The sequence below is a fragment of the Trichoplusia ni genome (assembly GCF_003590095.1).
Source record: "Trichoplusia ni isolate ovarian cell line Hi5 chromosome 15 unlocalized genomic scaffold, tn1 tig00002991_group14, whole genome shotgun sequence".
NCBI lineage: Eukaryota > Metazoa > Arthropoda > Insecta > Lepidoptera > Noctuidae > Trichoplusia > Trichoplusia ni.
In genome coordinates, this window is record NW_020799740.1 from 1 (window position 1) to 12195 (window position 12195).

Genomic DNA, 12195 nt, shown 5'->3' on the forward strand with positions numbered 1-12195 from the left:
TAGATTAATACATTATTATTTATTACGAAACGTTTACAGATCTCTAAATATTGGGTCTATGTTAACAAAGAAATAATATTCGAAAGGTTTAACAAATGTCTTAAAAACTTGATGTCTTGAATTAAAATTATATTTTTATAATTTATGCTTTTATTTTACTTTGGATATAATGGTAAATAATACAAAAATCTACGTGTGACATACTTATAAAATATAATATTATGTTGCTTAACATAAGCCCATAATACAGTGAGGCAATTAATTATTGCATGCTTAATAATACTAGTGTATTCCTACAAAATATGTGTATAATAAAATTGTTTTTTGTAAATGTTACTTTTATGGTACTACATCACATATATTTTGAACTGTGTTTATTTAAAATTAAAATAGATATTTCTAAACGATAAATTCTAGAGCCATCAACTGTATTAAAAGTTATAAATTGATAATATATCAATATTATCGGCATTAAATCATAATAGTTTTAAAAGAGAACAACCACAAGTTTATTCTTTAATAATAATTATAAACACATACGAATTATAAATAAGATTCAATTGCGCTAGAAAATTAAATAATCTTAAACAAAGTGAGAATTAAATTCCGTTATGATTTAATATAGAAAAGGATAAAAATACCGAGATTCATTATTTGAGAAAGCTAACACTTGAAAAACATACAAAAAGTAAATTCGTTTAGAAATAAATCACATTTTCACACAATTTTATAGGGCCAGTTAAATAATTAATCACAATATATTGTAGATACGTTATTCGTTGCACAATATTATTAGGAAATAGTCAGAATGTCTCTACGTTTCTCTGTATGTCGTTGAACATTAAAAAGATCACATGATTGTAATACATTGTCTTGAAGTAAATATGAAGTGACGGTCGTTTGATCCGGATCAGATTCTATTGCAAAGTTTATTTTGTTAACACATTGGTATAATTGTGAGGTTATGTGCATTACTGTGAGCTCATCTTAAACTTTTTGAAGAAGCGAGATACCGCTATGCACATGCATATTACAACAATGATCTTCTTAACTTGATTTAATTGGCGAAATTCCATTTTAAAGTTTATAAACTAAGTATAAAACTAAATTGTTCAAAGAACGGTATTTTGGCTTTCAATAATTATTTCAATATTAAATTCAATGGCATCTTGGCATTCAGTTTATTTTATGCCCATACTTAAGTGACCAGAAAAGTGAAAAAAAAACTAATACTTTTCTGGCCTATACTATTGAGAAATCAAGAAGTTAAGTATAGGAATTGGTTATTTTGTACTACCTTGTACATGAGATACAAACAGCATTAATTTACAATGGCATGGTATTAAAAATTAATTGTTCACTATTAATTTTGTTTAGTGATTCATATTTGTATTTTTGAACAGATTTAATTGTCTTTACTCTTCATTGAGCAAATATTTTCTATTACAACAAACTAACTACTATGTTCATAGAAATCACATATCGCCATTTTTCTTACATTTCATCAATTGATTCTTCCTTCATTAAAAATAAAAAAGTATGACTTATTAGTTTGGCATATTCAAAAAAGGCATGAAATTTGTCTATTTCTTTAAATTTTAAGGCCACTCCTTCCTCAACTTTGAGTGCAAGCTTTAAATTAATTTACTTCACTATTCAATGTTTGTCTTTTTCTTTCTCACTTTAACTTTGATACAGGTTTTGATTGATTTACTCCAGTATTCAATGTTCTATCAATTTCATTAGAATATTGAGCTATATTTTTCCTAACTTAATCTAAGAAAGGTAACAAATAATCGTCTACGACACTAACGTTCATGTGCCAGCTGAAGTGGTTGACGCCGGGCACAGTGACGAGGTGCAGCCGCCCGCTGAGGTCGAGCGCGCGCAGCCCGATGCGGTCCTCCTGGTATATGTTCTGGCCTTTCATCTCTATGACTGTCTCGTTGGCGTCGTAGTAGCCGAATTGACTGGAAAGTAGGTAAAAAATTCAGTGTGTTATTAAAAAAAAAACGACTTCCTCATTAAGGAATTTGATCCTTGTGTCGAGGGGGGTTTCACAAACATTCAAGTCACAAGCGCACAGACAACCAGGCTCAGAACAAGCATTAATGGATCAAACAAATGCTTGTTCTACGGGGGGGTCGAACCTGCGATACGTCACGCACCGTGGGTTTTTTGTGGTGACCTCAACCACTCGGCTAAGTTGTAAGTTTTGTTTAACGGTTGTCATGTGACTCTTTTCCCCGATTCTGCTGTTGACAATGTGGCCGATGAAGGTGAAGATTACAAATCGAAATCGGCAGTGAGCCAGAGCGTGGTGATCAATATTCAAACCATCCATATTCGGGAAGAGGTCTGTGTCCAACAGTGGGACATAAAACTTTTATTATTATTATAATTGTTTATTTCATAACTTTGTCTTTTGAGCTAGCTGAGGACGATATTTCGTGTTTGACTATACTCATGACGAGGTATATAATCTAAGCTCATGACGATACAAACACATGTCATTGTGTCTAAGTCTCTTCGAAAGTACCTACTATCTTAAAATACAGTGTATTAACAATTACTACAGGTATTTCTTTTGTATTTACCCGACTAACTTTCAGAAGGGTAATGATTTTACAGCAATGAAAGCTAGTTATACAGTTGTTGTTTTACCTGCTCTGCCATGGCGTGATAACGTTATCATCTGGGCCGCCGATCAGCACAAGCCTCTTCAGTTTCAAGAAGTTATTCTTAAAGTCATCTGATTTCGCCGAACTGAAAATGTAAACAAAGTATTATTTATTGAGGTAAATGAACCTTAACACGTTGATTTAGAGTCGGCTTTTGAACATTTTTGTTTTGTGATTTTGAACCGACCAAGACGTCACCAAAACGCATTAAGAAAAAACGAATCCAGTAGCAAAAAAAACGTACAGTAGAATTATAAATTACTAGCTGTTGCCCGCGACTTCGTCCCCGTGGATAGAAGATATAAGGTATGATTTATACCTGCCCTATTTTTTTCACATTTTCCTTTGTATCTTCGCTCCTATTAGTCGCAGCGTGATGGTTTATAGCCTAAAGGCTTCCTCGATAAATGGTCTATTCAACACAAAAAGAATTTTCAATTTGGATCAGTAGTTCCTGAGATTAGCGCGTTCAAACAAATTCTTTTTTTTTTTTTTTTTTTTTTTTTTTTTTTTTTTTTTTATCACACACGGTTATCTGATCCCAAGCTAAGCAGAGCTTGTGTTATGGTAACCAGACAACTGATAAACTTACTTATATATTTCTAATACAAACATATTATAGATAAATTACACCCAGACACCAGAACAAATGATCATGCTCATCACACAACATTTGTCCTGGGCGGGAATCGAACCCACGACCTCCGGTATAGCAGTCAGGGTCACTAACCACTAGACCAACAGGCCTGTCATAAACAAACTCTTCAGCTTTATATATTAGTATAGAAGTATAGATATGCTGGTCGAATAAAAAATAAATTGACAATACAACGTTTTTTCAATGAATAAGTAGTTAAAACATTCCCTATATTATTTTCGTATTTAATTCTTAATCTATTAATAATACATAGCTACATGTATGTATAATACTTTTATTATTAGTCGTCCAGTATTCGGTTTCGTTCTTGACCTCGATTAGATGTTTGACGTATACAGTTATTTTTAGATAGCGTCATAACGGTTTAATATTATTAACGAAACGTACATTTGCTACGTTTTTACTTCCTTAAAAACATTTATTTAATATTCGATAATTTGTTTTTTTTTATGAATTATTTCAAGAGTCACGAGTAGGTATTTACTTATAATGTGACTTAATAAACATTCAAAATCAAATTTTAATAGGTACGAAAATATGCTGATTAACTAACTAAATAAAAATAAATTATTATCAAAAAATTCAAAAACTGATTGGAATAACAATATCAGAAAACTTAACAAAAGATCAGGTTCCACCGAGATTTGAACTCGGATCGCTGGATTCAGAGTCCAGAGTGCTAACCGTACACCATGGAACCGATTGACAAAGTTGCCGAAATTTAGTATCATTAGGCGAGAGGTTTCATAATCTTTGTTTGTTATTAAAAATATTAATCGCTGTAATATATTATGAAAACAAATAATAACTTATCAAAGTGCTAATTACAGTCATAAAGAAAAAATATTTATTCATATTGTTTTGGTCGTTTCAGAAGACGCGGATGACAGCGGTAATAAAAAATAAATCCACTCCTATAAGAAAACACCTTTTTCTTGTTTTAATCAGAAAGGGTGATTCAGATTACTAACACAAAGCAAAAAGAATAGTCTCCTTAAACCAAAATTCTACAACGTTGGTTGATGAGTCTTTTTGTCAAAAAAAAAAAAATCTTAAAAAAAAAAAGTTGCTTAAAACCTATGTAGAAGAAAAATAAAATAATACTGCATCGTTTATTTACTTAATAATGTGTCAGTATTAAAGTAGGTACTAAAACAAATTGAGCATATTATACATACTATTGTTTATATTACTTATACATATAAATATAATAATATATACGTAACGTTCACTTATAATTGCCAATAGAATGTTTACGTTGAGCTAAGAACTTTAACCTCACTTACTTTCTAATACTATAACACGTGTGTGTGTATTAATAGATAGATTTACATCTTTATGTATTTAAAGTTCAATGACATACACACATACAATAAGAATATACGGCTAGAAGTCATTATGTCCATTTTAATCGACTTTATATGTATGAAAAGCCGTCAAATCATATTAATTCGAAAAAATTGTTCATGACGGTTTACTTATACAAATTAATAACCCCAATAATTTAGGACGCAACTGGAGTCTAATCATGAACTCGAGGTCCACCTCACGAAAATAATTCCAATAATTATTACTGATACATATAGGCCTAGCGAAACTAAACGCTGGCTGCTGGGATGCAGATAGCGGAGAATGGGGTGCTATGGCGCAAATTTAGTAAGGCCTGTTTCCAGAAGCGAACAACCAACGGTGACTAAAAACAATAAGGTATTTCTAAGTACTCACGTAATATGATTATTGATGTACGGTAGGTAGACACTATAAGTCTCATACAGAGTCTGATGGTAGGGATCGTTCCAGTAGTTACGACGGACGTGTGCTGACCCACTCGCGAGTAGAACAGCTCGTAAACCGTGTCTTTGACGAGACCGGGAATACTAGGTGCAAGAAGCCGGCTGGAAAATGTTGAAAGAGTTTGTTTAACTCATTTATAAATGTGCAAATATTCAATTATTTTAGTTTCGTACTTATAAAGTTCAAGTTGAATTCACAATAAGATTCAGAATGAATTAAGAATCTAGGTCGTTTGACGTGATTTAAAGTAAAGAAAATTATTATTTTATCAGGTCAACCCTTCACTATTATTTTATCTTAAAGTTACGCAAATTATTCTTTTATTTTTTGTGCTTCATTGTATAGCAGTATTTATGTATCCAATAAAACATACGCAAGGCGATTTTTTTTAATGTAAAGGTTATGATTATTATGAAATGCAGTAAAAATAAGTAGATGTTTAATAATGCAAACCTCCGTATTGTCCGGCCTGTGGTGAGCTGAGAGATATAAATGTGCTAACAGACACATTAGGGAATGTCTCCACTATACCCCGCGCTATCAATCCTCCTTGGGAATATCCTGGAATTTACAAATTTATTGTCAACTGAGTAAGTCTGAGTATACAGTTTTTTTTGCTACAAACAAATAATGTATAACAATAAATCAATATTACAGTCGAAAGATTATATTGCAGATTGAAACAAATTGAAAATACATGTGATTTATAATCATAAGAATGAAGAATGAACAGCAGGCCGATAGGGAAAATTCAATTTTGTTTCGCATCGTAGTTAAATACATATTATTGGATAGGTACGTATTTTTTCCTTTGCCCCGCAAACATAAATTGATAAAATTATGGTGAATGGAACTCATGCGATTTTGTGTAAATTTTACGAAATCTTTACAGCACAAACTTCCTCTCCTAAACTTAAAAAAAAGTTTATCTTTGTCATTTCCGTTGGTCAGAAAGATGCCGAAATCGGTGTCCAATATTTTTAATTATCGACTTCATAGATTTTACTTTTTATATCCTCTACATCTCTATTAGGGACAGGGACTTACACAGATTAAAATAAGTAAAAATATGATATTATAATGTCTAATGTAAGAAAAATAATTTATGTACCTATAAGATTGATTCCTTCAGGATGGCTGGCGGAAATGTTCGCCACATCCATACCGATCTCCAACACCTGGTGCCACATGGTTTCCAGACTGGACCAGCTTTCAAACCGGTTCACATTGTATACTATTGTGCCTGGATGTTTCTGGAATGTTTAATAACATTTCATTGTTAAATTAACATATTTATTTTAAGTAATCTATTCAAGATTTTCAAGATTCAGTACGAAAGGTTTAAATGACAGTCTTTTACTAAGGATTTATTTTGATTTAAGTTTAAAAAAATCGTAATAGATGTTAAGCAATAATTTGCACAGCCATTAATTTGTTGTATGTTCAATTTAGGGAAAGTGTTTTTTGCTTAGTGTCGCGAGTTTGGCTTGCATGTGATCGATTTTTCATGTTGCATGGCAAGAGATCATTTTTTAACTTTTAAAACTTTTAGCTCGAAAAAGTGCTAGAAAATGTACAAAATTGTAAGCTATGGTACCAAAACATGAAAATATTTTGTATTTTTGTAAGTATAACTTTTCTTAATGAATATGATAGTTAATTTCGAGGTATTGAGACAACCTTTGTAACAAACAATAGGTTATCTCATTAAAGTTCTTACTAATCGTTCATTTGGCTTATGACATAATTAATATTGATCAATATTCAATGTCATCTTGTTGTTACAAACAAACAATACTGTTGATTCATTTTGCATAATGCATTAGTCATGTCAAGGTAATAACTTTGTTATTAAATAAAATAAATTATGATTACATGTCATATTTGTAATAAAGACATTATGAAAAAAGTTACAGGATACAAACTGTTCCTACGTATATAATTTGCATTTCTTTATTTTTAAGTAAAAGAGTCTTACTCTTTACGCTTAGTAAAAAAATACTAGGTTAATAATAGAAGCTTATATCTGAAACTAGCTGTTGCCCGCGACTTTGTCCCCGTGGGTAGAAAATATAAGTTAAGATTTACACCTGCCCTGTTTTTTTCAACATTTTTCATTGTATCAACGCTCCTATTAGTCGCAGCGTGATAGTTTATAGCCTAAAGCCTTCTCGATTAATGGTCTATTCAACACAAAAATAATGTTTCAATTTGGATCAGTAGTTCCTGAGATTAGCGCGTTCAAACAATCAAACAAACAAATAAACTCTTCAGCTTTATACATTAGTATAGAAGTATAGATAAGAATTTAACAGGGTAGGGAAAAGAAGAGAAACCAAAAAAAAATATATAAAATATTATTGCACATCTCTTTTGCATGTACTTAATAACTGATTTCGTATTATAGATTGAGCCAGACAATTATAAAAATGTTGGTAACTTAAACAAAATAAACATTTTACAGACGGACATTAATAGGATTTTTGACCATGTTGCAAGTTTCTTTACCTGTTAATATAACTTTTGATGAGTTTTGTTAACAATAAAATTCAGTAAGTATTTAAGAACAAATTGACGTTAATTGACCAGCAGATGAAATTACTACAAAACCTATATTGTTTATTATGCACTATCATTAATCTTTGTTGACTAATGTTAACCTAAGGATAAAGAAACAGTGTCCAAACTAGACGCAACTTGTGAAATTTATAATTAAAATTAAGTAACTTTAAAATAATCATTTAGTGAGAAGCAAAGTCTGGCAAACGTCCGCAATTTTTTTAATCATAGAGAAACGTAATAAAGGTCATAATTGCCAGTCATTAGGCAAAGGCATTGAACTTGGCATAAAAAGACTTACCTCTTCTATTCGAACTTTATCATTTCCATGCTAGCGGCTCCCGTCATAACACCATGAATTAATACAACTGGCTTATACGTTAAAATAGGAACTAAAAATAATGTAAGCGCTAGTAATACGATTTTTAGAGCCATTTTTACGAATGAATAGAACAAAGAACTTAGCTGACGCAAAAACTGACGATTACTGACTACAATACACTTAAATTATACGCATTTAACGGTCACTGTAAATACGTCATAACACACATCTAGATAAATAATAAACGATAAAGTTCAATATCATTATTTACGTAAATCACACGCAAAAACCTTCATTCTTATAAACAATACCATCTGGTAAATAAGTCAAAGTCAAATCAACAAACCACAGTGACATGCACAGAGGGTCATAGAGTAGTGAAGAAAATGTCCACAAGGAAAAAACACAGATTGATAATTTCATTATTTGTAATTGAATTTATCTGAAGATGTTTGTTAAGATATTTTGAAGACAACCATAAGAATTGTACGCAAAAGATTTTTACTTATGAAATTAGGTCTTTTAATTATCTTTTCTCTGAGAAAGTGAAAATATAAAAGAAAACCGACAAGTTTGACATTTCATTAGTTTCAAGAAATGTTTTTTTTTCCTAGTAAAATTTGTTATGTATATTAAATTGATATTAAATAATTAAAACAAAACAACTCCAAAATAGTGTAATAGAAAAGTAAGAAAAACCGAACGCAGAAGCCATGCTTTACCTTCTGTCAATGTTGACAAGTCGGGAGATGAGATTGTAAACATTGTGTGCAACCGCACATGCCATTTATTATTGAAAACCTTCCGTGTTTTTACTATTACGATACATTAATTATAAGTTAAGTTAAAAAATCGTAGTAGTAAGTGCGATTCAAGTGCATGAAAAATGTCAGTATACAACGGTTCTTTTATATTCAATTCCATAACCTATACGTGCCTCTAAGCATGGTATATAACATACAATGAGTATTCTGCATTACAGATAACTGACAATGGCGGCTACATCTTTAGCTGAACAGCTTAAAAAGCTAGCTGTGCCGCAGACAACTATCTATAATGATGAGAAGAAGACCGCTTCATTACTTTTTGACCCGAAAGAAGCCGCGAATAAAGACCGCGATACATTCTACGAGATTGGTTTGAGCGGACTGAAAGAATTGGTAGCCTTGTATGAAGGTTTTCGGGTTTTCGAAGATTCACTGTACAGCCTTGCTTCCAAAGACTTTGAAAGAGCTGTACAAACTAAGGAGGTTAACCAAAACCTTGATCAGACCATAGAGAAGTTTTTACTTCAGTTATCACCTTACCTCCTTTTGCAATCATCGCATAAGGCTCTGGAATGGCTGATCAACCGGTACCATATCCAACTATACAACAAGATGCTATCATGACACTGATCTGCCATATCATGGCACTAAAATATTTGTCCGTTCATTCAACTTATGAATGTGAAATCAACTAATCCTAAATGGGGCTGGCTCCAGCCTATACGCAAACATGGCATTGTGTTAGCCCATCAAGTTTTGTTCAACCAGTGTGTGTCAAATACAGGCACACTTAAAAATATTTTTTTTTAAATTTGATTAAGGACTCCGGTATAGTCCGAAACTAGTCGGGCGATCCTGATAAATACGGCTGAATGTTTATTCAGGCGTTGCATCATTTAATAATATATTTCTATCGTAGTTTTCAGTTCATTGGTATCACTCATCAACCGATCATACCTAAAATGACTATAACAGTAGTAGTGTCACTTATAAATGTTTATAAGACATTTAGTGTTTGCAGAGTCATCTAAATCAGAACAAAGGTCTCGTTATCGCGAGGACTCGGCATTAAATTAATAGGGTTTATTGTGCAGACTAAATACCTAGAGATCAAATTATATCTGAAAATCCAGTTACAGTCCTTTACTAGTCTTGTCACCTGACGCTTTTTGTAGATTCGTTTAATAGGGATGATGGCTGGGTCTAAAAAGTAATAATGTTTTTAGTGTCTCAGATAGATAATTAAAATTTATGAGACAAGTATTTTTGCCTTTATTTTAATAGAAATACTGGCAATAAAAAATGATTTTAAGTTTGGGAGAAGAGCTTGTGACGTAACGTCTTCGATTGTAGTTATATACAAACTTTATGTTGTTGTTATAACACAAAATGATCAATTTTGATTCTATCATAACACAAATTGATCGACAAATCAAAGACCCCTGACTCAGGACAAGCATTCGTGGATCACACAAATGCTTTCGGTGATCGAACCCGGGAAATGTCGCGTTCAGTGGGTTTGGCTTGGTGACCTCAACCACTCAGCTATCCGTGCACCTGACCAGACCAATAATATTACTGGTCATATTTACTAATACTTACATTTTTTTTGTTGTATTTTTAAACTTTTATTCTCGAATTAAAAACAATTGAATTTTCCAACAGCGAATTCATTTCTTTCTTTTTTAATGAGTGCCTGTCAAAAAATTCAAAGCGTTTTTTAGTTTAAAACTGGCTGGTAATCTTATTACATATTCAATTACGAAAAGTTTAGTTCCATGAATTTGATGAAATAAATTTTATTATCCGATATCCGGAATAAACATTTTGTATTCAGCCGCGCTGCGCTGTAAAATGAAATAAAAAAATATATTGGAAATTCATTTTCATGGATTTGTGTATTTGGTAGTGTGAATAAATATAATCATCAAAGATTTTTTTATTCATAATAGTAGAATTGCATGAATTTATTATTCCAAACAAAAGGTAGAAATAGGTACCTAGGTAAGATATTATTTTTTTAATAAAACAGTATTAAGGGTATTTTTGTTTTTATTTCAACATTTATTATTACTATGTACACCATTACAATATAAGCGATTTTAGAAGTATATGATAAATAATAAGATATAATAAAGATGATAAAGAATATGTAAGATAAAATTCTATAGAAATTTACAGAAACTTAAAATCACAAATCTTTCTCGTGGCTGTTTACAAAATACCTAAAACCATGAAAAATCAATAATTCTGAGCTAAAGCCAGTAATAAAGTTATCGACGGTAACTTTCATATTCATCACAGAAACAGATTTCAAGAACTTTCGTTTTTATTACGATATCATCACGGCACATCGCGTGTTGGATATACAGAGACCCTGGACGCCTACCACTGTATTTTAAAGTAAGAATCCAGAACTGTGGAAACGAGACGCCGCTCTATACCGTGTATAGTGCCATCTCGCTCCCACGAATGCAATAGTTTTACTTTAAAAGGCGGTGATAGGCATTTGCTTTTGATTCCGTTGTGAATGTCATAGAATCTATAAACCTTGATACTATAAAGCATAAATAGAAAACTGAATTGTTACGATTGAATAAATAAGTACATCAAGGATACATAGTTTTTAAGGAGTCAAGGTATCGCGTTTGAGGTAGGTACTGTGAAATAAAACTAACTTAACTAATATGACCTTACCTTTTAGTAAGTTAATAAATGTACGTTGTTCTAAAACATGATAATTTTAGACCTCACATACACATTCTGACCAGTTGTTGATGAGTAAATATGTTAAACTCGCGTCAGGACACGTGACCTGATCGAAAATTCGTAAGACGAAAACTTCTTTAGCACAATACTGAATCGATAGAGAAATACATAAGTATTGTATTCTACCACATAAATGATAGTAGTAGAATTATTCTCTAACCATTCCAGAATCTCAAAAATACACAACGTTAATATTCAAGTTTTCACTTCTGCCGGCACTCCTGGAGTGCAACCCGTAGCTTCTTTTTACTTATATAGACAACGTTTTTTAAACTGGTTTTTTACTGTTATTACTTGGACTTAACAAGCGATACACAATGGCTATTCAAGCTTAATTTAAACAGAAGTATTTACGTATTTACACTTACAACAAACAGCAATACATTTACAGCAAACTTAATAGAAAAACCTTTAAAAATCAATCAATAAATCCAAAATAATTCGATCCCAATGTTTATTGGATTGCCTCATAAAAACCCGCGCGGTTATAAACGGGATTGGCTCGAACCACCGCAGGATTAAAATTCAATGCTGTTAAATTGCTGAACATGAATCTGAACGTTATTTGCTGGGTTTACTTACTATGAAATAAGTATAAATTGATTGGCCTGTTGGTCTAAGTTTGTGGTTTTGACTGGTATACCG

General features: G+C 31.8%; 1 protein-coding gene and 1 non-coding gene across 2 annotated transcripts; both read right to left on the minus strand.

The window, feature by feature from the left end:
* Positions 1-502: 502 nt before the first annotated feature.
* On the minus strand, positions 503-8375 carry LOC113506442 (lysosomal thioesterase PPT2 homolog). The gene is given in 9 exon segments (XM_026889296.1): positions 503-1970; positions 2665-2766; positions 5065-5146; positions 5149-5208; positions 5211-5234; positions 5587-5694; positions 6245-6386; positions 7994-8007; positions 8010-8375. Coding segments are annotated over 9 exon segments (849 nt in total). The 5' UTR covers positions 8128-8375; the 3' UTR covers positions 503-1771.
* Trnaq-cug lies at positions 3969-4039 on the minus strand. Its single transcript has one exon. It is a non-coding gene; the product is annotated as a tRNA-Gln (tRNA).
* Positions 8376-12195: the final 3820 nt, after the last annotated feature.